This window comes from Alligator mississippiensis, chromosome 1 (genome assembly GCF_030867095.1).
Source record: "Alligator mississippiensis isolate rAllMis1 chromosome 1, rAllMis1, whole genome shotgun sequence".
Taxonomy (NCBI): domain Eukaryota; kingdom Metazoa; phylum Chordata; order Crocodylia; family Alligatoridae; genus Alligator; species Alligator mississippiensis.
Genome location: NC_081824.1, coordinates 9,043,270 through 9,071,265, shown reverse-complemented (window position 1 = coordinate 9,071,265; position 27,996 = coordinate 9,043,270). Strand labels below are relative to the sequence as shown.

The window sequence follows — 27,996 nt, the reverse complement described above, 5'->3', positions numbered from 1 at the left end:
ATGTGAATGAACAGAGACAGGCAAAACACAAGAGCTTGCAATATGAAGACATTCTTAAGGAGCCCTGCACTGGTGAGTACTGGGTTTGCTTGCTAAATCTGACTGCAAAACCTTTACTTTGTAGTTGTTATTTCAGATCACCTGACCTTAAGCCTGGCTGTAAAAATCAGTGTCATCTGATTTGGGGCCAGCAATACTAAAAACATATGCCTAGAGCATTGGGCAGAATCATGATTATTCTGGTGACCTACACTGTGCATTTTTTGTATTGTAATGCTAAATTTATTAGGAATGTAATTGTTTTAAGATGATTATAATGCTCTAGGTTTATATTTTAGTTTCTGATATGCATTTTCAGTAATAACAAAGTTTTTCGTTTGGGTATTTCCTTGGGCTTACTTGTTAAAAAGATCACACCTTAATATTAAACAAGGAAGCCAGAGAGAGAGAGGGGGCAGATACATGATTTCACTAATTAGTTACCGATATAAAATATTAACTTCTGTTTTCATTCTAAGGTTCAGAAGCAGATTTAATAGTGTGTGATGAGTAGCCTGGATCATTTGTCTATATTATTTTGTTCTATGTATCCTAACGTAGGAAGGGCAGGAAGTGCTTCTAATGAAGTTAGATTTCTTTTATGCTAAATTGTTTGCTAAATGCAATGCAATGCAATACCATGCAACAAAATATGATATGATATGATATGATATGATATGATATGATATGATATGATATGATATGATATGACCTGGAATTTCTTTATACTACTAAATTATACTCTAATAACATAGACTTTTGACTCTGCTTGGTTTAAGTCTTAGGGGAAATGATGTTTGGTGTTTCTCCCATCAGTCATTGATAAGCTGGCCACACACAAAAATCAGAGATAATGTGCAGACACATGTCACATTTGTTCTAGATCATGGGTATCCAACTCAAATATAATTATCAGGCCTGATCCAGACCATGGGACTTCTTGTTTGCTGGATGACTTGTCTCCAGATCCAGCCAAAGCCACTGTGTCAGCACAACCAGCATGCAGGAGTTAAGTCCCCTGCCATTTGCTGACCCACTGTCACCACGGGAAATTTGGAGGCAGGTGTGGGCCAGATGACCTGCTTCTATAGGTCAGACCCAGTCTGCCAGCTGTACCTCTGACACCCCTGCTCCAGAGGATCCTCAATTTACTCCAAAGAAATAGTAGGCAGAGATGCAACATGGCATTTATTCCATCAGAAACGCTGTTTCTAAGAAAACCAAAAGTAAATTTACACTGAAGGAGGTTGCACCAGTGGGTGTGTCATGTGTCCACTACTAAAAGTTTCATTCCAGAATAATAATTTGCCCAAGACAAACCAGCTCCCCTAGTACCTCTTGACCAGGCAGTGTAATAACACTGACTTCAGCTGCCACCATGTGAGAACTAGTCCTGTGTCTGCCCCTTATGAACGAGTAAAATGTGGATAAATCACTGTGTGGCAATCATGCTGTGCATCTGCACTCTTGGGAAAGACATCCTCTGTGTGGGCATATGGGCAAAAATCCAGTGAACTGAACAAAACTGTACTCGTTTATACCAGCACAGGTTTGACCTGCAAAAAGAACCCAGAATACCTAACTCCCAGTCCTTAACACTTTGCAAAGGCATGTATCTTCCTATGGATTTACCTTTACATTTTCACAGAGGCTAGAGAAGTAGGGCTGGAAGGGACCTCCAGAGGTCACATCTAGTCCAAATCCCTTCCCGAGGCAGGATCAGCCCTGTCCAAACCTTCCTATACAACCATGATCAAAACTCTACATAAGACTGCCCTCTGGGGAGGCTTAAAAACACCCTGACACATATAGCAGAAAAAAGGAGGTAGGGAGTGAGCAACCAGCAAAGCCCAGAAGCATGGGAAATACCCATGGTAGAACATAGGTATAGCTATGCCTAGATCATCCCCAACCAGTGGCTGTCCAACCTCTTCTTGAACGCCTCCAGTGATGGAGATCCCACCACTTCCCTAGGCATCTAGTCCACTGACTCACTGTTCTCACAGTGAAGAAGTTTATTTTTTCCATGTATCCAATCTAAACTTACTTTGCTGCAACTTCAAGTCATTGGCCCGCATCTTCCTCTCTGCAGCAAGACAGAAAAGGTGTGTTTCCTCTTCTTTATGACAGCCCTTCAAGTATTTGAAGACTACTATCATCTCCCCTCCTTCCAAGCCCTTGACCATCTTTGTTGCCTGCCTCTGGACCCAATTCAATATGTATAAATGTACCCATGGAAGCATATGAGCAATACCATGGTTTCTGTTCAGTCACAAAAGGTTACTCTTCAGTCTTCAGCCTAGCCAAGAGGAACCACGGAGGCAGCTCCAGTGTAAATCCACTAGTTCATTTCCAGGTTTCAAGCATGGGTAGGTAGGACTTGTTTAGAAGAGGTCCAGCCAAGACCTGTTGAAGCAGCAGTATAGACATACCTTTAGTTTTCTATCTTTATTGTTTTTTTTATCGGTCTTTGAACCTAACAACTACCGATATAGTTGAGTGTGGATGAATGGGATTGTGCGACTTGCTGCTGGACCTGTATAGTCTGGTTTTGTGTTCTGAACTAACCAATAGTGTTGTTTCTCTTATTCAGTTCAGTTCGTTACTCCTAGTGTTAATCCTGATGCTCTCAACCAAGAATTCAGCCCATGGCAGGGCAGTAGGGCCTCAACTCAACAAAGGGAGAAGTTCAGAGCAGAAAACGAGGGATGACTGCCCAACCGAAATAGACTCCCTGTTCCCTACAAGTGTGGAAGTCAGCATCAACATCAGCAACACGAACGATACTACCAAAATGGCTCAGGATGTCAATCTCCGGTCTTTGTCTCCCTGGAATTACAGGTACAATCTACGTCCTTTTCATTTGGAAATGCACTCTCTTCTCCAAAGATTTGGCTAGAAATCTGCACGTGTACCCATTGTCCGACATTTCTCATGGCAGCCCATGTAAGGATGTTCCACTACAGACAATAATAACTAGCCATTTATTAATTATTATCGTTAATTAGTAGTATGGGCACACCTAGGAACTTTATGAACCACAAACCATGCCTCCCAAGGAGTCCATTAGTATATCTTAAGATCACAGTCCAATATCATTCAAGTCACTGGGAGTTTAATGGAGTTGGGATCTGACCCTAAGAGTAATTCATGTTGTGGGAATGTGGGAATGTTTGGCCAAATGGCTTTGCTTTGATTCACTCAACCCCTGATCAAGCCAAACTTCCACTGAAACTAGTCTTGGGAAGTCCACATTACAGGAGCTCAGAAGCTGAGCCAATACCAAACTGAGTCCATGAACCATGGCAAGAGGTGCATTTCAGGGAGGGAACTGCAAATCATGTCTGAGTAAAGACAGACCAAGAACTGGCTGAGCTTGAGGCTCCTTGGGTGCAAGGCCTTGGTGATTCAGGACATCATCCTTTGAATGGTGCCAGGGCTGTACTTCAAACACCTTCTCATCCTTGTGCTTTGATTCACAGCTTCACCAAGGATCCCAACCGGTTCCCCCAGGTGATCATCGAGGCCAAATGCCGCCACTACAGCTGTGTGGACTCCACAGGCCGGGAAGACTACCGCATGAACTCTGTCCCCATTCGGCAGGAGATCCTGGTCCTCCGACGGAAGCTGAGGGACTGTCAGTATGTCTACCGCCTGGAGAAACAGCTCATCACTGTGGGCTGCACCTGCGTGATGCCCCTCATCCAACACCAATCCTGAGAGAAGCCAGTAGGGCAGGAAGAATTTGTCATCCAAGTGGTCACCACGGGGCTCATAAAGCCTAGCCAAACTCCTGTTGGAAAGAGTTGGACCCTCCCTCTTGACTTTAATAGGAATTCAGCCAGGCCTTTATGATTAGCCAGAGTCAAACAGAGCAAATCCAAAGAAAAAGCATTAAAACCCCATTAAAATTGTAGGGAGACATGTTATATTTTTGCATCTCTGCTTACATCATCTAATTTATATAATTCTATTTATATCACAGTAATTGCTGGGAGGCGGGATAATGTATCTGTGCTGTTGGGTTTTTTTTTAATTTATGCATGTGAAATAAAGATTTGGTGAATAAAGTCAGCTGTTGGGTTGGTTTTTTTAAGTTTTTCTCCTGATCTTAGAAAAAAATCAGGTTAAATATAATATCACACCAATTAAATAGCATGGATGATGTAGGCTACCTACTCAAGTAGCCTAATAAATGAATACTGTTTGTATCATGGTTTGCAAGGCAGAGGAAATGCTCCATTTTTTAAACTATACACATTAAAGGTACTTAAGCCGAGTTCTAGTTAAAAACTTTAACTCAGGTGTGGTAATATTAACTCAGGTGAACATTCGCTCATATTTGGAAATGGCTAACCGTGAAGTGTTGGGTGCACAGCCAACATGCTCCAGAAAGCTAGAATGTGTTTTAGGAATCTGAAAAAGAGATGCCTATTTAGCTATAATGACTACAGGACTAATAAAACAATAGCTTTTGACTGTTTTTGTCCAATTAGTTGTGTTTTTTAAACTCAGTATAGACTCTAGTAAATTAGTGCACATTCAAGTAAATTTGTATTTGTTTTTCCTTTGATCTCAAACTGAATAATATAGTGCTGGTCCCCCAGCATATCACCAACTGTTCCAGTTTTTCTTTTACTGGAGAAGAATGCATGTCATGTTATGTAATGATGCACCGCACCATCTGTCCACCCCTTTTCAAAATCCTAGCTGCACCCATGTCTCTCCCTGAGAACTTAAAAGCACCCATATTGTGCAATTTGACTAGCTCTTGCAATAAATTGACTGCTTTTTTAATTGAAAGTGGCTCTCAAATTGGGCGCTTTCATGAAAATAAAATCTGCTTCCATACTTGAATAATAATTGTTAATGCAAATGAACTGCCTATATGTGGCCATTTCGCTTTTCCCAACAACTTTCTTTGTTCCCTATTTTTTCCTTCTTTTTTGCCAAATTGCTCCAGAAAATTGGCTCCTTTCATTTTTTTAAAGCAATATTTTTTGCAAGTATATACTATTAAAACCCTTTTTTTTTTTTAAATAAAAATAAAAAGGCCTACTTAGGACCCTGCTGAGGGGGAAATGACTTCAAAATGTCAAACTTGTTCAGAGAGCTCCTTTTTTTTTTGATTCCCTCCGGTTGTCAGAGGTCTCTAGCTGAAAACTGCAACACGTGAACAAGCAGATTTTCAGCCCGGCATGAGAGCAAGGGGAACAAGGCATACATTCATCTGGTGGCTGAGGGTATAAAGTAACTATTAGCAAGAGGAAATCAAATGTGGTCTTCATTGCGGTTTCTTCCTTACTCTTTCCCTTCCCATGCATTTGTCAGCCCCAGTCAGCGTCGAATGTAGGGCACGCTGACAAAGCGTTTCTTCGGTGGCTGTGATGGAGCTCGCGTAGGTGGTGTGGAAACCTAGCATTGTGTGTGCGTCTATTTGAAGCACTACTTTGTGGCAAATGCAAAGTGAAGAAAAAAAAAAAGGCCTGTATTTCAAGTCTCTGGCTGGTGCAAGATGTCCCAGATGTTACCCTTCACTGCATTCCTGGAAGGAGTAAGACATGCCTCATGTCTGTGGCCTCTCGCAGTCATTTGTGAAGTCTCATTTATGAATACAACAGAAAATACAGAGATGAGAAAGGTGCAGAGGTCAAGGTGGGGGAGAGGCACATAACAGCAACTTAGCTTGCTACTGGATGCTAAACTGTTCCCAGGGGCGGCAGACGACAGGACAAGGAGCAATGGGCTCAAGTTGCAGCACGGGAGGTTGAGGTTGGATATTAGGAAAAACTTTGGGTGAAACTCTGGAACGGGTCACCCAGAGAGGTGGTGGCATCTCCATCCTTGGAGGTTTTTAAGTCCAGCTCAACAAAGCCTTGGCTGGGATGATGTAGTTGGGGCTGGTCCTGCTTAGAGAAGGGGTGTGGACTAGATATGACCTCCTGATCTCCCATCCAATCCTCATTTTCTATGATTAAATGATTCTATGGATGTGTTGTTCTTGGAAAGAAGTTAGGGGCAGATTTTCAAAATCACTCGTGGGATTCTGGTGGGAAAGTCCCATGAGCAATAAATAAGATTCCTGCTCCTAAATCCCTTAGGCACTTAAAAAAAATTCCCCCTTATCCAGAAACTAATGAGCCTACAAGGCTGGTCTACATTAAGAAGCTTCCATAAGAAAACTCCTAAGCTAGAATGCAAACTTTTTGGATGAGAAACAAAGATTGATTTTCCAAGAAGCAAAAAAATCCCAGTTTTCAAGCAGCTGTAGGTGTAGAGATGAAGGTCCCACCATCAGACCAGTAGTGGGGAAATGCAGGCTGAATTCCCTGCAGTACCACAAACTTCCTAAATGACCCTGGCAATTGGCTTAGCCCAGATTTCAATGAGAGTTGGGTGCTTAAATTGGAGTTAGGTGCCTAACCCTTGTTGGGATCTGGATCACAGGGTGTAGACATGACACCATTTTGCTTCAAAACAATTTGCCATAGATTGTACCATGGTAAACAGACTCTGAAGGAAGGAGCAGACACACATGACAAGCAAAGACATGATTATTACATAACTAGCCCGCTAGGTGATGCGGGAGCCAGCCTGGATGGAGCTGAGTGCTGCGTCAGGAAGAAACTGGGTGAGCGAGCAAAGTCACTTACGTACTACATATATTTCAAAGGGAAACTTTACCCTTAAAGTTACCCCTCTGAAACCGGCTCTGAAAGTTATTTCAGAGTAAGGTGGTGGGTAGTATGTCTGCTCCACAATGACTGTGTAGCCTCGTGATTCTCGACCATTTCAATCTTAGGGCACCCCTCAGAAAATGCCAGCTCTTAGTTTTCACTTTTTTTTTTGCTGATAGAAAAATAATAGAGGAGCTTTTTTCTGTTGCAAAAAACTCAGAAAGGCCGTAACTATGGATTTCAGTTGGAAATCTCTGGTTTTATCTGGTGAATCATGTTTGCAAAGCTAACATTGCATAGCACCCCATGATACCCTGGAAAAGATCTCAAGGCACCCCGGGTGCCCCAGCACACTGGTAAAGAATCACTGATGGAGGCCAAAGGTAGGACCGGGTGGCACCTTAGACACTAACTCGTTCAGAGGCTTGTAGTTCCATAGGCAACAGCCTGCTTCATCAGATTCGATTAAGTCAATTTACTATACATGTATTATGTGTCCATAGGAGTTTCACTTTGCTTCTGCTCCCCATCTGTGAAGTAAGGATTGTAGCACTTCCTTTATATCAGTGGTATCCATTCTGGATTGAGAGGAGCTCAGGTAGGAATGGGGGCTCATGTAGATACCTCAGACACAAGCTAGGGACAGAAATTACATGTAAAACAGTGTAAGTAATCAGGAACCGGTTCACATCTCGAACACAACAGAAATTCAGTGCACATAAACCACTTTCAAAATGGCTGAAAGCAGTTTAAGATAAACCTGGATGGATGTAGTAGCAGACTTAACTGATTTAAGTTAAATCACTTAATTGAACTTCTGTCTCAGATCCCCTCCAGATTCAAGTTAACTCATAGTCCCTCAGCATCCCAGGATGCTTTGTACCTCCCCTGCAACTCCCCCTCCCCTTTGCAGAGTGGGCAGGCTAGCCTTGGCCCAAGTTGTCTACTCCAGCTGATGAGCAGGGAGGCATGCTCTAGCGCCCCCGCAGGTTCTGGCCTAGGCCATTGCAGGCACATGGCTGCTTTTCCAGAATCAAAAGTGAATGTCTGTTCACTTGCTTATCAGTTCAATCTACGCAGTTTAGAGGAACCTGTGACGATTGAATCGATTCAGCCTCAGGCTTTTTTCTGTACTTAGCCTCAAGGTTCAGTTCTTCTACTTATGACTTCTGGGACAGATAGGTCTCCAGTAGAACTAGGGAGAACCAATTAAAGTAGCACTGGCTGAAAATAGCTTCTGAAGGCACGGTATCATCTGTGTTCAAGCCCTTTCTCCTTCCCAGCTCCTAACATCAGTAGTCTCACTGATAACCAAGGATCAGATTTTCCATTCACCACAGAAAAACACAATAAAACCTGGATTTTCTCATTTTAAGGGGGAAAACCCAGATTTTGCTCCTTTAAAGGAGAAAAACATGGGAAACAGTGGGCTTCCCCATGCAATCTGGTAGAGTTCCAGCCTGCAAGGGGATGGGGGGAGCGGGAGGAGAGCGGTCAGGCAGGGGCACCATGTACGTGTGCACATGTACACATGCACATGACTGCCAGGCAGCCTGGAGAGCAGCTCCTGCAGGTAAGTCGGGGGGAGAAGAGGGAGAGGGTTTGGAATTGAGGCCCCCATAGTAAGGAAGGGAGTTGGGCATGGCTGGGGCTAGGGCTGGGGCTGCTGCTGCTGCTTGGGGCTTGGGGCCAGGGACCAGAATGTGCAGCCGCAGGGCCCGGGCGAGGAGTGGAATGGGGCAGTGGATGTCTTGTCCAGGGGGTGGTGTGAGGGCTGGCTCCCCACCACTGTGCACACTCCTGGAGGGACATGGGGATCACGTGCCCCCTAGATTTGTGTGCAGCACAGAAGCAGATGTGGGCTGCCCACTGTGGGCTCAGGCTCGCTGCCCTCTGCCCAGGGTCTCCATTGCCCGTGACTGGAACTCGGCACAGCAGTGCAGAGTGGGGTGGGGAAGCTCAATGCCACCACCACAAGCCCCATGCGAGCCCCATGCTGCCATGGCAAGGCACCCCCTGCCTGCCCGGCAGCAGTGGGAGGAACAACTGTGCACCACCACCCCTGCTGCTGCTGGGCAGGCAGGGGACACTTCACTATGGTGGCGTGAGGCTCTTGGTGCCACCATCAAGCTCTGCCCTACTGTGCCAGGTCTCACCCATTGGGCCATGGAGGCCCCGGGGGGAAGGCAGCAGAGCGGGGAGCCAAAGCCCATAGCAGGCAGCCTGCACCTGCTCCCCCTGCAATGGGCCGCGATCCGGCCATGCCACCTGCATGGAGGGGGCACTTGGCTCCGTGCTCCACTGCAGCAGCCGATGCCTCCTGCAGGCAACAGCCAGGACTCAGGCACTGCTGTGGGGGGCAGGGGGCTGCAGACTTGGGTCCCTGGTCCCATAGCCCTGGAAGCTGCGGGTCCCCTCTAGCAGTGCTGGGGGGGCAGAAGACTGTGGGTGGCAAGTGAGGGGCACCAGTAGGGCCAGGGGACTGGGGGTGGAGAGTGAGGGGTACTGGCAAATCCAGGGGGGATGGGGGTGGGGAGTGAGGGATTTGGAGGGGTTTAATCAGAGAAGCTGTGATTTTTTTTTTTATCAGAGAATTTGCGATTTTTAAACAGAGAAAACCAGGCTTCTTGCTGATAACCAGTTAGAGAGCTAGTCAGAAAGAAAAAAGGCAAATTTCTCACACACAGCTTTCCTGCTTTGACCAGCTCCAGGTCCAGAGTGGACAGGATAAGTGCATTGCTGGCCAGATATTCAGCACCGCAGGACACCGAACATTTCTCCTCGGCTGGCAGAGAGCGACTTCCCTCACACCTCAGGAAGTACAGTTTAACCTCAAGCTAATGATAGTGAGGGGAAACATCTGCTTTTCTGCAACCACTCATCAGCAAAAGCTGACAGTAGAGTTTACGCCCAGGACTCGTAGATCTCATCCTGTTGAACTAGCAGACTAGCACTCGACTCGCTCTTGCACTGAGGGACGGTTCCAGCTCTGGTTCCCCAAAGCACCGAGCCTCTAGTGGAAATAATCCTGGGTGGCTGTGATATACCTTCCTCACACCATGCCCCATCTGTATGCTCATGGTAGTAGGCTGATGGTTGGATGGATTCATAGACTCATAGATTCACAGAAGTAGGGTCGGAAGGGACCTTGTAGATCATCAAGTCCAACCCCCTGCCCTGGGCAGGTGAGAAAACCGGGCTCAAATGACCCCAGCCAGGTAGACGTCAAGCCTCTTCTTAAAGACCCCCAGGGTAGGACTCATCACCACTTCCCTTGGACAGGTAACAAGGCACAAAGTCTCATGTTTTCTGGAAGCAATCTGTATCTCAACTGGGAATGATACATTACTACAGTAACAGGGGCTTTCCAGGAACTCAGAGGGAAAATTATTCCATCAACGTTTCCAACAACACAGGTTGATCACTGGCTCTTGGTGGATATTGGTGATGGGCTAGAGGCCATTTCCCCTGTAAGACACCAGATTGGGGATCTGGGCTGCAACCCCACACTACATTGGCCAATGTTTCATTTACAAGCTGCCAAAATACCAATCCCTGCTGAAGAAAGGGAGACACGAGGGAGGGAAAGCAGGAACTACCATATTCCATTTAACAGTTCATGCTGCCAACATAAAGAAGTCTCCAACTTGAGCCTTACTTTTTCCCCAGTTTCTTAGCCTGCTAACCCTGTGACATTTAGATGCTGAGCTGAGCAAAGTCCCTTACAGCACATATATGTGACTTCTGTCTCCTGCAGAAGGACTGCTGCTGCTCCTGTGGGCAAATAGATCTGACCTTATCTTTCCATACTTGCATAATGAGTTACAGGATACATGCAAAGAGGTTCTTTACCATGTGGAGACAGTTCGGTGATTTCTTTTTCCTAGTCGCCAGTGGTCAACTATCACAGCAAACCAACAGCCAGGGACTGAAGAGATCTGGCAATGGAATGACCTTCTCCACCCAAGGGACGGTCCTATCAGGATGGGGTTGAGCACCGAGCAAAGATCACTCTGTCCTTACTTCCATTTAGGGAACAAAGGAAATCTGTCTCCAAAATTCAATCCAACATTCAATCCTGTAAGAAGCATATATTCAGACTCTTCATAATTGGGAATTCCTTCGTGAAATTAAAGTTGAGTCACTTATACCATGATTCACACCACATTTCAAGGAGTTGGCTCCTTGAATCTTCTGGCAATTTTGCAAAACGTGAGCAGCAGCTTTTTTAATTGAAAGGTACCAAGCAACTGATGGCAGAAGGCAAATAGGAGGGAAGGTTAGTGATTTCATTAGTGGAGCAAGAGAGAAGATAACCATTATCAAAGGAAGACAGTTAGATACTGTGGTGCTAATGAATCATATGAATAAACTGCAAGACATAGCAATGCATGGCATCTTATCCTAACTGAAGTGAGCCAGGAGTGAAGAAATACAACACACATTTAAGAGGATGGATATGAAAGGTGAACTGGGTCTAAAAGCTAGAAGGGGAACATAGAGAGAAGACCAAAGTCATGCCTACATTAGAAGTCCTTTACCAGTAAAGTGAGAAACAACATTTATTTGGTCATATATTAAGGATTTGATTTTGTTGGGGGAGAGGTGAAACTAGCTTCTGGGCATGAAATGCCCCTCTGCAAGTCTGGGAAAGAAGCAGATACAGCTGAAGCTAAATACTGGGTAAAAAAATGTTATTTGTTTAACCACCATTATGTAAATAAAAGTGTTTTGTTTTTTTTTAATGGAAGTAAGCAGCAAACCTGCAGAGCAAAAAAAAAGTTACTGGTAGTTACAGATCAAGTAAAGGGCACCTGAAATAAAATAAAACCTAGTGATGTAAAAAAATAGACCTATTCCAAAAGGAAAAGAGCTGTTGGTGTGCTGAGGGGACAGATAAGTAGATAAGTACATGTTACATAGACATTCAACTGGGTTGATTTAATTAGTCCATAAGGGCCTTTGTACACGCCACAAAATTGGCCTTTGAAGTGGCTTAAAGAGGCAGGTAAGGATTGGACCCTCACTCTTGTGTACACGCCACGGGGGTTTAGTTTGGTTTTCTAGTTTCATAGTGCTTAGGGTCAGAACATAAACAGATCATCAGATCCGACCCCTTGTGCCGGGCAGGAACGGGTGCCATGATCATAGCACCCCAGCCAAATCATAACAATTTAGGGTTTAATTCTCCTTAAATTGAAACGGTGAAAATGGTGTTTTTTTAAAAACCCAGTGTTTCAACTTAGGGAGAACTAAACCGAATTAAAACCCCGTGGTGTGTACAAGTAGTCTAATCTGCATCTCTACCCTGCTTTCCCCACAGCTAAGAGGGACTAGATGGACTTCATGAGGTCACTTCCAGCACTACTTTCCCAAGACCTAGGTCTAGTTTTCCTGGAGTGAAGTCCAGCTGCTCTGAGCTCTGCCCCAGTGATACCAAACAGCTCTAGCATGAGGGGATCCAGCCCTGCAATCCTAAATTATAATGAACCATGCAAGCCAAGCCATAATTGTTGGTGCACAGTAGATTGATGAACGTTTGTTCCCAGGCCCATCTTCCAAAGGTATTGTGCAGGTTTCCCTCAAGGACAAGGGCTGTGAGATCAGAGATGGAGCAATTGTTCTGTACAAAGTGTTCTTCCACTATTGTTTCAGTCCTTCGCTGGGTTTTTGTGCGAGTTCGTTCTGCAACATTGCGATTGTTTAGTTGCACCACTACAGTTTCCACGAGGGCATTTGGTACACTGGATGAAGTCCATCTGCTTTTGTGATAGGCAAGATTCATGGATTCTGGTAGTTTTATCGGGAGCAGGGTGCTGTCTGAAAGCCAGGAGGGAAGGAATGAGGATGGTTTCTTTCACAGTGTGATCTTCTTCAAGGGCAGGTTGCATTTGTTTAATGAACTTTCTCAAGCATTCGGGTGTGGAATAGTCTGGGACAACCGGGGTGTGCGGTCAGTGGGAGGTTTCCTTCTTATATTGTAGTAGGTTTGTGTGTGGTATTTGGGTGACTCATTCAACGTGGCCACTTGTCTGCTGGAGAGTCCTTGCTGGGAAAGCACTTTAAATTTAGTGAGGTGGGTCATGTGTGTTCTCAGAGTAGATGCAGTGGTAGCGAAGGACCAGCTATAAATTATCACTTTGTCGATGTGTGTAGGACGATCACCAGTTTTGTGGAGGGAAGTGTGGTGGCCTGTGGATTTTTTTATATATGGTGAGTTATACGGTGTCATGCTGTGTGTCGACTAAGGTCTGTAGCTTAGCATGAAGAATATTTCACAGAGACTCACCAAACAAAGTTTGCTTCTGAACTATCAAAGTGAAAAGAAACACTGCACCGCATACCAGTAAAGGAACGCGTTTTGTGCTACAGCAGCAAAGCGCTCCTGATGTGGATGCCACTATATCAGCAAAAATATGCTTTCTTCCAGTATCATAAACCCAGCCCTCACAAGCAGAACAGGTCATATTGGTAAAAAAAAACCCAAAACAGAGTATGTACAGAAACTTCAGCCTGCTTAGTCCCATGGTAAACAGCCACCATGTGATGTCCTTTTAACCTTATATTGCAGACACAGAAACAAGGATAAATAGTTAAAGCACTTGAAATGTGAATGTAGGCTTTTATTTGAAAAATCACCCTATGACAGGGCACTTGGCGTGCCTGTCCCTTGGAAGGAGGCTGGCTGGGAGGTGGCTTGCAGGTGGTAGGGAGGGCTGGATGGAGAGTTGCCTAGCTGGAGTTGCCTAGCTGGAAGGGAGGTGGCCTTGGACCATGTGGACCCAGGAACTGAGCTGGTCAGGAGTCTGGCCTTGGGAGCTAGAAAAAGAGGAGCTGGTCAGGAGTCTGGTCCTGGGAGCTTCAGGGAAGGGGGTCCCAATGGGCTCAGGAGGAGGTCAGGGGCCTGGGAGCAAGGCCAGAGCCCAGGAAGAGGGCAGAGTGTGGGGCCAGATGGCCCAGAGCCCAGGAAGGGCATGTGTCAGTAGGGCCAGAAAACCAAGAGGCTGGTAGCCCAGGACGGATGAGTGTGAACAGGGCCAGGGGTCCCAAAGGTCTCACTGGCCCAGGGGCAGAGCCAGGGTCCAGAGAGGGGCCAAAAGCCAAGAGCCTAGTGGGACCAGGGGAGCCCAGGAGTCCCAACTGGCCTAGGAAGAGGGGCAAAGACTGAGGGTCACAGCCAAAGACCAAGGGGGGCAAGGAGCCCATACCCCAGGGGGGGGCTCATCAACAGAAGGAGTATCATTTGCAAAGCATGGATGTGATATAAGAGAAGGTTGGAGCCATATAATTAGCCTTTAAGGCAGTGGCCTGTGGTCATGAGAGTGAGATCAAGCTTGGGAAGCCCTGGGGCGGCCTCCCTTTCCTAAAAGTACCATTTCATCACAGCTTGGCAAGCGAGGTGAAGGGGAGTTTGCCCAGAGAAGGCCAAGGAGGCAAGGTCTTGGGGGGCTCTAGGGGCATCACGGCCACCTCGGGAGTGCAACCCCATTACACACCCTTATGCCCTTTTCCTTTCCGCCAAGGACTGTATATAAAGAACTCCCCTTTTGTCAGTCTGTATCAAAGCTCTCTGTTTTCAAGGTCAACAGCACTTACCACCTCAGCGATAGAGAACGACAGCCCAACAGGAGGGCTTCTCAGCTATTCTGGAGGCTGAGCAAATTTGTACCCATGACAAGCTGTTTCAGGCATTGCTTTTAGCAGCCTTTTTTGTCATAGGCTCAGCACTGTACCTAGACTCCTGGTTGCTTTTACTTTTGGGCTGCCCTTCACCAGAGATAATGATAATAATAATTTTTAAATTATCACTTTCAGGTCCCCTTTGTGTCCAGGCCCCAAGAGGCCGCCTGGTTCACCATGCCTGTGTCCAGCCCTGCATAGGCTCACAGCAGAATGGTACAATGTGCAGTGTTGTCCAGCTAAGCCAGGATCCTGTTAAACAGAAGGACAAAGAGTGAAATAAAAGAAGAAATAAAATGGGGGAAGAAAGGCAAACAAGAGGGAGGGAAAACAGAAACTCCAGGAACTGGGGTGCAAATTAAGAGGCTGTGACTTGGATGATTACATAGTCCGGTGGGTGGCAAATTTGCTAGAGGGTCGTACCCAGAGAGTGGTGGTGGATGGGTCGGTATCGAACTGGAAGGACGTGGGTAGTGGGGTCTTGCAGGGCTCGGTCCTTGGACCGATACTCTTCCATGTCTTCATCAGCAACTTGGACGAGGGAGTGAAGTGTACTCTGTCCAAGTTTGCGGATGATACAAAACTATGGGGAGAAGTGGACACGCCGGAGGGCAGGGAACAGCTGCAAGCAGACCTGGACAGGTTGGACAAGTGGGCAGAAAACAACAGGATGCAGTTCAACAAGGAGAAATGCAAAGTGCTGCACCTAGGGAGGAAAAATGTCCAGCACACCTACAGCCTAAGGAATGACCTGCTTGGCAGCACGGAAGCAGAAAGGGATCTCAGAGTCCTAGTGGACTCCAAGCTGAATGTGAGTCGTCAGCATAACGAAGTCATCAGCAAAGCTAATGGCACTTTATCATGCATCAGCAGGTGCATGACGAACAGAGCCAAGGAGGTGATACTGCCCCTCTATCGGGCACTGGTCAGACCGCAGTTGGAGTAGTGCGTCCAGTTTTAGGCGCCACACTACAAGAGGGATGTGGATAACCTGGAGAGGGTCCAGAGAAGGGCCACTCGTATGGTTAAGGGCTTGCAGGCCAAGCCCTACGAGGAGAGCCTGGGGCACCTGGACCTCTTCAGCCTCTGCAAGAGAAGGTTGAGAGGCGACCTTGTGGCTGCCTATAAGTTCATCACGGGGGCACAGAAGGGAATTGGTGAGGCTCTACTCACCAAGGCACCTTGGGGGTTACAAGAAATAATGGCCACAAGCTAGCAGACAGCAGATTTAGATTGGACATTAGGAAGAACTTCTTCACAGTTCGAGTGGCCAGGGTCTGGAATGGGCTCCCAAGGGAGGTGGTGCTCTCCCCTACCCTGGGGGTCTTCAAGAGGAGGTTAGATAGGCACCTGGCTGGGGTTATCTGAACCCAGCACACTTTCCTGCCTATGCAGGGGGTCGGACTCGATGATCTATTGAGGTCCCTTCCTACCCTAACATCTATGAATCTATGGGCCTAGGTCTTAGGGCAAGAATTTGTTTGATGCTGGGAGCGAGGTGATGATGCTGTATCCAGGGAGCCATGGGCAGCTCTGCCTGTCTTTTTGTACATTATTTCCTGGGAATAAAAGCCAATCCACTCCTTTATTGCCAACCAAATAACTAGTCACAGGCTAATTGTTCATGCCGCTCTATCTGGGGAGATGGTCATCAGAAGACCAATGTCTCCCCCATTGCCAAATTGCAGTCCACCTCTCTGGCCTGTTCTGGTCAGGAAGATGAAGACTCAATGGTGTCCCAATAGATCCTGGGTTTGCAAGAGAAGAGGGAGGCAGCAGTAACACACTAACCTTCCTGTCTTCCCATCATCCTGGCATTAGCATTAAATCATAAACGCCAGGAAGACTTTAGAGGTGAAACAGCCCAACATTTTGTTCCTAATTTTTACATACCAATTTCAGGCTATGATCTTAACTCAGTCTTAGAGGTTAGTGCTAGGCCTTTTTTTTTTTTTGCTTAGATAATTTTCAATCTCTCTCTACCTTTAGCTCTCTCTGACTTTAACAATTAAAATTTATGTCATCGGTTGAGACCCTCAACCAACATAGCTACACCGGCAGACATAGCCCAAGAGATGACCTATGGTGAAGGGGCAGAGAGGAGGTCAGAAGTAAGCAATGAGAAGGGAGAGGGGAAAGGTGGGGGATAAAGACCCAGATACTGGACCTTCATCAAGGACTGCAGATACCGAACCTTCATCAAGGATTGCTCAGTCCACCTGGGACTACAGGAAAGCATAAAGGTAGATTTATAGTACATTTGTGGCTCTCTGGACCTAGGGGATGATCAGGTCCCTGAAGACTGCCCTAGTGAACATAAGAGTAATTTCAGCAGCCACAGATTTCCCAATTATTGTCTATGCTTCCTACATTGATAGCTAGGAGGTTGGCTTGGGAGCAACCACGAGAGGTGTGGGTCATGGGGACTTCCATGGGCTGGATCCACTCATGCTAAACCTGTTTGATATCAACGGGGCAGAGCTCAGACCAGCTGGACCCCACTCCAGGAACTGGGCCTAGGTGATGATGCTCTTTCCAGGGAGCCATGGGCAGCTCTGCCTGTCTTTCTGTACATTTGTTTTCTGGGAATAAAAGCCAACCCACTCCTTTGTTGCCAACCAAATAACTAGTCACAGGCTAATTGTTCAGGCTGCTCTATCTGGGGAGATGGCCCTCTCACACTCATCCTTGCTCAAGGTCATCACGAGACCAATGTCTCCCCCATTGCCAAATTGCAGTCTATCTCTCTGGCCTGCTCTGGTCAGGAGGATGAAGGCCCCATGGGGTCACAATAGATCCTGGGGTTGCAAGAGACGATGGAGGCGGCAGCTGAATTGCTCCAAGTTAAATCCCATTAATGGTGTGTCCACACAGGAGTTTACACCAGTTCAGCCAAATGGCTGTTAAAGACCAATGTAGCTCTGGGTTCACTCAGGGCCTTTATTTCAACCAAGCGCTCTACCAGGGAATGACAACACAGACAGAGCTTGTTAGGAGACGGCATATTTAGGTCACCTTGAGTAACAATTACCGTGCATGTTGTGCTTTTTGCATCTGAGCCTCCCTCTTGCAGGGTTACTGTAACAAGGGAACTCATGCCGTGTGGGCAGCTGACGGAGCACGCCTAGGGCTGTTTGTGCCTCACCACATGAAGGGTTTGGCGGTCATAATGAAACAGCTAGATTGCCACAAGCAAGAAGAACTTTTTGTAACTAAATGAGAAACGCTTCCTTCTAGTCACATCAGAAACTGAGTTTTACTGGTTTTACTGGGGACCCCAGTAACCTGGGCAGAAGAAAAATATCCCCAGCCTAAATAGGCATGACTTGGTGGGGGTCATGCGAACCAACTTGAGATACTCCAATTTGGCAATGGGCTGCATGGCAGAGCTTTGGCTAACAAGATCGCGAGAAGTCAAAAATAGACACAGGGTTTGTCTGGATGAGCAATTTCCACCCGTCTAACTCAAGGTGTGAATTGAAGATGGTGCACTTGTGAACCACTCTGATCCCTCACTTGGTTTTAGGGTGGCTTTTGGGGTTTACCTTCAGTCAGTTGGGAGTAAGGTTAATCGCGCCGTTCTTGAACTTCGCCCAGGGGCTCTCGCTGGTTTAAAACCAGATTTACATTAATAGAGTCATAGAAAAGTGGGGCTGGAAGGGACCTCCAGAGCTCATCTAGTCCAGCCCCCTGCTTGTGGCAGGATCATCCCTATCCAAACAATCCCCATACAACTGATTGTCTAGCCTATTCCTAAAACAACACAGGCAACCCTGTCACAGAACCGCAAGGCACACAACCGTAAGCTGCCACCGGGAAAGCAGGAGGCCAATGGTGGCCAATGTCCTGCTGCTGCAAGGGGTAAAATAGGCTCAAGAGATCCAAGGAAGAGGACCATGTCCCCCGCTATAGAGCAAGGCAATAAAACCCCATAGTTCATACCAATCTGACCATAGGGTCGAATTCTTTCCTGACCCTAAATCTAGTGATCATTTTGACTCTCAGTAGAGGGCCAAGACCCTCCAGCCAGGAATACCTGGGTTTTAGTTGCAGCAGGAGCACTGGTGACCCAGTCAAAATGCCTAGCTTTGACTGCCGCCAACACCCAATAATGCTTCTGAGCAAAAACCCCTTACAGGAGGCAGGAAAATTCCCCCCCAGCCCCGTGTAGCAACCGGCCAAGCCCAGAAGCCTGAAAAATACCCATAGTAGCTATGCCTGGATCATCCCTGACCAACGCTTATCCAGACTCCTCTTTGAACACCTCCAAGGAGGGTCAGTTCACAACTTCCCGAGGCGTCTATGCCACTTCTAACAGCGATGAATATTTTCCTTATGTCCAATTTAAACCTACTCGGCTGCAGCGCAAGCCTTCGTTCTGTGTCCTGCTCTCTGCAGCTAGAGAGAAAAGCTGATCTCCCTCATCTTTGTGGCAGTCCTGAAGATATTTGAAGACTGGTATCAGAAAAGGTTCTTCAGTGTCTTTTCTGAAAGATGAAGGTGCCTATTTCCTTCAGCCCCTGATCGTCTGATTTGCCGTGTCCTGATACACTCTGTCTATGTTGTCAATCCCTGCTAGAGCGCTTGGTTGAAATAAAGGCCCTGAGCGAACCCAGAGGTACATTGGCTGTAACAGCCATTTGGCTGAACTGATGTAAACTCCTGTGTGGACACACCGTTAATGGGATTTAACTGGGAGCAATTCAGCTGCTGCCTCCATCGTCTCTTGCAACCCCAGGATCTATTGTGACCCCATGGGGCCTTCATCCTCCTGACCAGAGCAGGCCAGAGAGATGGACTGCAATTTGGCAATGGGGGAGACATTGGTCTCCTGATGACCTTCAGCCAGGATAAAAGCCCTTTATCATTTTTGTCACCCACCTCTGGACCCTCTCTGACTTCTGCACACTCTTTTTAAAACGTGGAGCCCAAAACTGCATGCAATACTCTATACAAGGTGTAACCAGTGGTGAGTACAGACACATTATCACCTCCTGTGTCTTGCACCTAGTGCTCCTATTGATCCAGCCCAAAACTTCTTTCACCTTTTGCATGGCTGCATCACACTGAAGACATATATTGTCCTGAGTCAACAGGGGATCAAAGGGCTAGAGCCACGGCTGGTGACAAGTGAAGTAACTACTGCTCAGTAGTGTCTTGTGTAGACGTGCTCAATATGTAACAACTCTTGCTTACCAGATTCTTTCCAGACTCCATCCTTGAGTGAAGATGCTTCATCAATAAATGAAACCAATTTAGTGAAGGATGGAAATGAGGAATGGTGCTTAAGATAAAACCAGAGGCATGGTAGATGAATACGGTGGGATCAGGTATGAAGGTTGCACTCATCTGAATGTGCTGCTGCCCCACCGCTGGTTCCAGAAGTCCCATGAGGATGCAGACACATGACACAGTTACTAGGGAGTCATTTATACTGGTTCCTAATCTGTCATAGATTGGAGTGGATTCAAGATCAAGCTGGCAGCCTGCAGTAGATGCTATTGCAGGCACCTGGCCAGTATGTGGCATGACAGCCAGTTTGCATTGAGCAAAGAACTCCCCCAGGAGGAAATTGGTTCGGGGAGTGGACAGATAACACATAGAAATGTGGTTACTACATGTGATTGACTCTGTAACAGGGCTTTACACTATGTGTCCAGCCCTTTTACCATGCAATAAAGTCAATGTACTCTATTGAGAGTGTGAAATCTGGGGTCAGGGTGTAAGGGAAGGTTGCCCCATGATCAGATTGGTACAGATTGTGGGGGTTTTTGCCTTAGTCCATAGTAGGAGGGGTAGCCCTCTCCCTTGGATCTCTCAAGGGCATTTTAATAACCCTTGCTGCAGCAGGACATGGACTGCCCTCATCCCCTGGCTTTACCTGTGGCAGGTTTGGGTACTCATGGTATCTCTGGGCAATGTGCCTTGTAGTCATATAATAGGATTGATTGTCTACCTTCAGGAATTGGTTAGACAAGGACTTTAAGGGACAGTTTGGATAAGGATGATCCTTCCTCGGGCAGGGGGCTGGACTAGATGACCTGGGGAGGTCCCCTAGCCCTACTTTTCTGTGATCCTATGACTCTATGGGGCAGGGGGGTAGCATCTAGAAATACATCCCACAGCTCCCAATCTGTAAGAAGATCTACATGACCCTTGAAACCATGCTTTAACTGCAGGTTCAGGACACACAAGTGCAACTGCAGGCTTAGGGAAAAGGTCATCTCCTGAAATAAGCATCACACCAAGAAAATACTCAGAAATCAAAGACCTGGGGAGGGAGAGTTTGGTGTTTGTTGTTAGCCAACATGCAGGAAAAAGAGCCCCTTTATCCAGAATATACTTCCAAATCCTGTTAGCCATTCATCTTGCAATCACAGGTGTATATAATTGGCAATACAAACTACAGTGATTCATTCTATCGCCATGAAAACACTAGTTTTAACGAGTAAGGAAAGGTGACCAAACTGGTGAGTTTTTCCATGTCTTTATTCAGTAGATAAGTTATAGAATTAGTAGAATAAATACAAATACATATTCATTCCCTGAGCATTTAAAGGACCATAAATATAGGCATATAAATAGATCATATAAATATAAATGTAAACATGTTACTGGACTTTGTTCCAATTCTCCTCCCTCTCCTCTGGGGTAAGTGACTTCAGTGAAATCATTGGGGTTACAGTGGGGTAAAAACAGTGTGAGATCAGAGGCAGGCCCAGTGTCTGCAAATAGAGAGTTTTGCTGGTATAGACCGTGCCCAGAATTATTATACCAGCAAAACCCCCAGCAGAGGTAAACCCACATAGCAATGCTTTAGGGAGATCTAGCTAATTTTGATGGCTGAAATGGATAAATTGTACTATGAAAAAGAAACCCGAAGGTCTTTGCAGGTCAGCGCCTCTGCAGAACAAGCCCCTTGCTCTGAGTCCACAAGCACTATCACAGTGCAAACATGAATGAATAATGGCAATAATTATCAGCACTCCAAGAATTTCCCCCAAATTTTGAACTGAAAATTAAGGTCGAGCCCCACTGGGATCGGGCATTTGGGCTCCAAGCTAAGTAATCACAGGAATTTGGTACATGCACTGTATGCTACACTGGGTAGTTCTTGCTTTAATCTGCCTGGTCCTGTTAAGATTGGTATTGGACGAGTGGCCGGGCACAGGTGCATCCCACAGTGACCAGCTTCTTCTCCAGCCGATAGGAGTTTGAGCACTCTCCTTGCTCCCGTCGAAGGACGAGGATCTCCTGCTGAATGGGGACAGAGTTCAGGCTGAAGTCCTCCTGCCCTGTGGCGCTCACACAGGTGAGAGACCGGCATTTGGCCACAGAGATCCTTTGGGGAAACCGGTTGTGATCCTCATCAATGCTGCAGACAAGACACAGAGAGAAGGACCGTGCAGATGAGACATTGGTGTTTTTTCCAGTTCAGTAAACTATTTCCAAGTTAGGCCAGGGGGCCATTCCTAACAGAAAGCATCCATGGGGTGCCTATAACAGCACCGCATAACAGTGGGTGGTGGGTTCATTCCTGGGCTTTGCGATTGACCAGCTGATGGGCCAAAACAAAAGGATTGATAGACCTGCTTACTGTCTTCTGTGATCATATAAGAGGGCTGGAAGGGATCTTTGGAGGACATCTAGTCTGACACCCTGCTCAAGGCAGGATCATCTCTGTCTAAAATAGAATCCTTTCTGTAAAAGCCTAAATCTATTACACGTTTTGCCCCAGAATAGGCAAATTAGGAAGCACTGTATGAGATCACCAAGGAGTGCTCAGTCCAGCTGGGACTACAGGCAAGAACAAAGGTGGATTCATAATACATTTGTGGCTCGTTGGCCCTAGGGGCTAATCAGGTCCCTGAAGACTGCCTCAATGAGCATTAGGAATATTAGACCAACTCAAGACTTGATCCAGGTCATTATCCCAGCTCCAGCACTGGCTAAAACGTCCCAGGAGGGCATGTCCCATACATCTCTTTATACATTATGGAAAAAAATATCTCCTTTTGAGTGCGTTCTACACCCCTTAGAACCACTTATGGAATCTCCTTGCATTAATAACATTTATAATGATTTCCTAGATATGGCTGACAATTTCGAAGAGTGGTATGACACAATCCTTTAGTAACAGATATATGGAGTAGATTTAGATGAATAATAGATTTTCCAGTACACTGGCAATTTGAAAAAGCCAATAAGATCGTTCTGGCTTGGGTTGAACAACATTTTCATTTTTTTTCAATAAAAAAAATTAAGCTTTCATGTTGTTTTTGACCGTTTTTGTTTTTTTTTTTAAATATGGTTTGCATAAAATGAAAGGAGATTTCCAACTCCACATATCAAAGCATGTCAGGTAGAAAATGTCCAAACAAAGCCTGCTGATTTCTTTGGATTTTTTTATGCTTGTCCTAAGGGAAAATTGAAGTGACATGCATTCCTAATTCATGGTTATACATTTCAGTGTTGCTGAATCTGTGTTTTTCTCTGCAAGAAGTTTCACGTGGAAAATTTTACCCAGCTCTAAACAAGATGAGTTTATCTAGGGCTATATTTTATTCCACCTATTGAGCATCCTAAGTGGACTGTCTGTTCCACCTTGTTCAAGTCCTGAAGATCCATTATTACATCTCCTGTTTTAACAGACCATCTTCTTACCATTAAAATTGAGTCAAAAAAGGCAGTGAGGAGGAGAAGACCCCACCATCTTTTGTATTAACAGATTTTCAGGGAATAGAGCAGGCTGGAACAGAATTGCATTTAGATGTCTAAATCTACTTACGTGCTAAGAGCTGGAGCACAACCTGACCCCTAGCAGTGCTCTGGGCCTTGGTAGCCTGAAAACTTGCAGAAAAAGATGTGGTTTTTTTTGCAGTTTCTTAGGCTAATAAAAGGTATCATCCCTGAACCAAGATTTTTGCATTTCTTTTTGTCTCGGACCAACCCAGCTACCAAATACATCCCTGAAAGCCCACACGGAGTTGATTGATCATCACAGGACAGTGATAAACACTTGAGCAATGTTTCCTGCCCATGCATTTCTGGGTAAAGGTTGTTACCTGTAATCCCAAGGAGACAGTGACCGGTTGTTGACATCGGAAGCCACTTCGGTAGCCGGGTTTGGGTTGCTGAAGCGTACATCCACCTTCACACGGCGGGGGAATTCAGTATTCTTCGAGTTCAAGCAATTCCTGCCCAGGTTCAGAGAGGCACTTTCTCTGTTGCCTTTATGATGTACAGGCGTCCCGCAGGCTGAATTCTTCATTGACAGCACCAGGATGAGCACGAAAAGCAGTGACTCGAACTGAAAGAGAGGAGCAACGTTCTTGAATCTAATCAAAGTCGAGCCGGGACCACTGGTGCACGCCCAAGTTTCCCGGAAACAAGTCACCAGGATCTCTCCTGTGACTCATGAAACAAAGGTGGACGCACACAGTGCATGGTGAAGGCAGACAGCATTTGGGAGTGAGATCCAATATGGAATTGGATTTCATCCCCCTGCCTGGGCACTGAGTTACGGCTGCCATAGCCAGCCCTCAGCTTCAGCATTCAACCCTAAAGTCCAAGCCTAACTCTAGCAGAGATGATTAGGACCTGTTGGGCAAGGCTTGGAGATCCGGTAGGGTTTATGCCGCTTCCAGTGCAAGACACAAGAGCACAGAGCTATCAAGGCCATCTTTTTATGGGTGCCTTTGCCCCCAAAATAGTTATTTACAGTAAACCATTCGCATCCCCGGTTCCTCCTCGCAGCCTCTTTCTATTCAGAGGCAAAGCTGTTCGAGGCAGGGACTCTCTCCATGTGCCTGTGCAAGGCCGATCTCCCCTGCAACCATAAATACTAATAATGGCTAGTCCACTCCCTCCCAGCACAGCCTGGAGACATCTCTCACTAAAGCAGAAAAGGGCAGCTTGCACTGCCCCTGCTATATCCCCTTTCTGGTAGTTAAGTCTCCAGAGCTGTCAGTCAAGCACTGAATCCACTTTAGAAGCTTTTTAAAAAAAAACCCTCCTGGAGATTAAAAGCCCAATTATGTCACCTTATTGTCATTCCTATGAAAGCTAGTAGGTGATCACTGACAGCCCTGGTCTCCGAGGACCCCTAGAAGTTGTTCTGTGATGCTCTAAGTAAGAGATGAGCACTTACCAGGGAGAGGTGTCTTGCAAAAGCCATCGCTGTCTTGCTCCTGCTGCAGGTTCTCGCTGCCTGACTCTGTTCTTGTCCACGAGCTCGTTCCACCTGCACAGGTAACAGAGTCCCATCGCAGTCCCCTTTTATAACAGTCTTCAATCACGGCCATCGTTTCCATTGCACTGTACTGGTGACTTTCCTGCCCGCTCTCATTCTAGGTCGAGACTCGCTGACATTATTTTTCTATGCCACTTCCGCAAGATCTCACCATATAGGGGACACGGGAAATGCAAATGATGAGGCAACCACCCTGCTGTCATGCTAGCCAAGCCACCTGATAAGGTTTGATCAGGCAGATAAAGCCATGAAGTGGCAAATAACCAAAGAGTGAGACAGAAATCTCACTTCCAATATTGCACACTCAGCATTTTTCTTTCTTGTATTAGTCAGTGCTGTCTCCACAAACACACAGATATTACTTACCCCCCGCAAAAAACCCTCTCCACAAAAATATTAAGGTCACAAAGTCAACCACTCCATAGCTGAGAAATACCAGAACTAAGGCTGTTCAGGGAACATCCATTCAGTTCCTTGCACATGATGATACCTGCTCTAATTACCACTACCTGGTCAGACGTGATTTGTGCCACAGGATCTATGCCAGGCATAGAATGAGGCCATGATTACAGCATAATTTTTTTGTTAAAAAAGGATGCTTTTTTGAGGTTCACCCCCCCCTCCCCAGTTTTGTAGCTGTAGTATTTATATTTATAGGTTGCAAGTGAAATCAGCCTTGCACAAGCACACGGAGAGAGTCTTTGCCTCTAACAGCTTGGCCTCTGAATAGACAGAGGCTGTGACAGGGGGACAGGGACATGAATTCGGTGCTGGATTGACACCACTAAATGTGGCCAAGCTTAGAAAGCCTCCAGTTGGCACATGCTCGATACAGGCTTACACCCAATGCAAAAAGTTGGCAGCCTTGAGCAATGCCATTTCTAGGCGGCTGGCTCTAAGAGCAGAGTCCGAAAACAGAGGAGCATTTAAACACCCTAGAGCACAATGGGTAGGGGGATACCTTAGCCACCCTATAGAAAACACTGAAAAAGAGGGAGGCGTGGTTGAAATCCCACTTCTTTCCCAGACCTATGTAAGACTGGGATGCACAGCCTCAACCCCAGGCCTAGAGTTAGGTGGCTAAGTCGCATCTTTATATTCAGGCTCTCTCCTTGAAGCATGGTGGTGGCAGCAGTGCCCATCTTATGCATAATAGCCTAACAACCAGAAGGCTCACCCAGGCAATGGGAAGTCCTCTTCCAGGGTCTAGGGTTCTCCGCTGTCTTTGGCTTGGGGTTTCAAACCCACATCTCCCATGTCAGTCAGTCCCGAGGCCGCACTGACCATTGAGGCATGTTGGATGTAGCAATAACTTCCCTCCATTCTTCCTGGTTTGGTGCAATCCTTGGGATCTCCTATGAAAGCTCACTAATTGGAGTGAGCATGGTTTGTGATCCCTCCTCTTCTTGCTGGCCACCCCCCCCGCATCAAGGAAGGCAAAAGCTGTAGGGCCGGAGAAGGAATCAGAAGCCGAGTGGGGTGGGCACCTCCCTGCGAGGTCTTCTGGGCCCTTTTCCTCCTGTGTTTCCCTGTTCCACCATGGCAAGGAGCCCCCTGCCTGCCCAGGGGGCACAACTCTGTGCCATTGCCAGGGAGGCAGGGGGTGCCTTGCCACAGCAGCATGGCCAGCGTGGGGCTCCTGGGGGGGTCGGCAACAGGGCAGGGAGCACCGAGCCTGCAATGGGCATCCTGCATCTGCCCCATCCCACACACAAATCTGGGGGGCACATGCCCCCAATACCCTCCACTAATTAATATATTTCCATAGCACCCCTGTGAAATAAGGGAGACATATTATGCCCATTTTACAGGTGAGAAATTGAGGCAGAGAGAGGGTAAGGAACTGCTGGCTTGGGGAACTCTATTTGAGACACTTAGACTTGTGTTTTCAGAGTATGTGGTGCTTTGCATGTTCAAAGGACAGCGATTTTAGTTGTGGCTGTGAGCACTCAGGAGGTGAGACATGGGAAAAGTTTGGTATAAGGAGCTCGGGTGCATTCACAAAGGAGTTTTGCAATAAAGGCAAGGGCAGAATGCAGTTCTCCAAGGCAGCATTCAACCCTCCAGACCCTCCTTCCTCTGCTTCATCCAGTACACAACAAATGACAAATGAGGTGGATACTCAACAGATAACAGTCTCCTTCATCTCTCAGCCCTGTCCATCCCTGGGTCGTGAATGAGGCCGGGCAGACTGTATAAAAAATCATAGGGGATCATGATATTACAGACTGTATCATGGTGCATTTAGAGTCAGAGAATCAGACAAAAGTAGGGCTGGAAGGGTCCTCAGGGCATCATCTAGTCCATAGACACAAGGGGAACGAATTAAGGTTGCAACTGCAGGTTGTAAATTAAGAGCCTTAATTCTAGCTTCTAATACATGCTTAGTCGTGCACCATGTTAAACACACCCCAGCTACACTATGTAGTACCAATACCGCAGGCGAGCTTGTCTTTCCTTTCTCTTTCTCCAGCCCATGCTGCTGCTGTTTTCAATGTAATGAAGTCAAGCTCCACCTTGGCAATCACAGCACTCAAGAAGTACACAGGCAAGCACGGGACAACTCAGATATAAAGGTCATGATTATTCCTACTCCAACAATAAAGGGGACATACCTTGGTGATGGAATGAGATGTTGGGGAGTGATACTTTCTGATGTATAACATATTACTTAAAAAAGAAAGTGATATTATAAGAGCTAAACTAGCACAAGGGAGGGGGGGTGTACCTGACTGATGGATAAAGAGTTGGGCAACAGTTACCTTTGCAACCTAGCCAATGTACCCCCACCATGATACAGAAAGACCATGTCTCAGCGTGGGAGGACACTCCAACTTTTGTCTTCATTTATTCCTTGACTACTAGTGGGCTCAAATGCTTAATTGCTGGAAATGATCATCAACCTATTGCCCATTTAGAGCAGAAAGCAGAAAGGGGTGTGTTCTGATACCACGGGGAGAGGCACAATGCAAAAACTTAGGCAAAAATACACCTGCAGATATCACTGTGGGACTATAATATTATGACACTGCAGATCACGCCACAAGATTCAAAGAGCATCATTGTTCCTGGTGCTGTAATAACTAAAGGATGCCAACCCGCTCTGCTCAGGGTTGCCCAAATGGGTAACAAAGCGTGCTCCCTGCTCTGACATGTTTCCAATGGAAACAAGGCAAGAAACAACAAGGGAGATGCATGCACAAGACGCCGGTGAGATGCTTATAGATCGTATTATAAGCCAGAGGTCTGGATGCATGTCTAGTAGGAACTGTGGCATGCCCAACAGCTCTTTTTACATTAAGTTCGATACTTCTGGTCACCACAGTCACCATCGCCCTAATTCTCCTT

At 46.4% G+C, this 27,996-nt stretch overlaps 2 protein-coding genes across 2 annotated transcripts; one reads left to right on the top strand and one right to left on the bottom strand.

The window, feature by feature from the left end:
• Positions 1-8: 8 nt before the first annotated feature.
• Positions 9-4,460, top strand: LOC102564959 (interleukin-17A). The gene is made up of 3 exons (XM_019491317.1): positions 9-72; positions 2,633-2,880; positions 3,522-4,460. Exons 1-3 carry the CDS (start codon positions 43-45, stop codon positions 3,757-3,759), a joined length of 516 nt encoding a protein of 171 aa, XP_019346862.1. The 5' UTR covers positions 9-42; the 3' UTR covers positions 3,760-4,460.
• Positions 4,461-21,533: 17,073 nt separating this feature from the next.
• Positions 21,534-24,573, bottom strand: LOC102564724 (interleukin-17F). The gene is made up of 3 exons (XM_006261704.1): positions 24,547-24,573; positions 23,462-23,706; positions 21,534-21,771 (listed from the first exon to the last, which is right to left on the bottom strand). Exons 1-3 carry the CDS (start codon positions 24,571-24,573, stop codon positions 21,534-21,536), a joined length of 510 nt encoding a protein of 169 aa, XP_006261766.1.
• Between the last annotated feature and the right edge of the window lie 3,423 nt (positions 24,574-27,996).

Bases quoted from the DNA above. Each gene is read 5' to 3' on its own strand.
- LOC102564959 (XM_019491317.1), top strand. From the start codon at position 43: ATGAAGACATTCTTAAGGAGCCCTGCACTG. The intron at 73-2,632 runs GTGAGTACTGGG...TCTCTTATTCAG, and splicing joins TCTTAAGGAGCCCTGCACTG to TTCAGTTCGTTACTCCTAGT. The intron at 2,881-3,521 runs GTACAATCTACG...TTTGATTCACAG, and splicing joins TTGTCTCCCTGGAATTACAG to CTTCACCAAGGATCCCAACC.
- LOC102564724 (XM_006261704.1), bottom strand. From the start codon at position 24,573: ATGGCTTTTGCAAGACACCTCTCCCTG. The intron at 23,707-24,546 runs GTAAGTGCTCAT...CCTCTCTTTCAG, and splicing joins TTGCAAGACACCTCTCCCTG to TTCGAGTCACTGCTTTTCGT. The intron at 21,772-23,461 runs GTAACAACCTTT...TCTTGTCTGCAG, and splicing joins CTGTCTCCTTGGGATTACAG to CATTGATGAGGATCACAACC.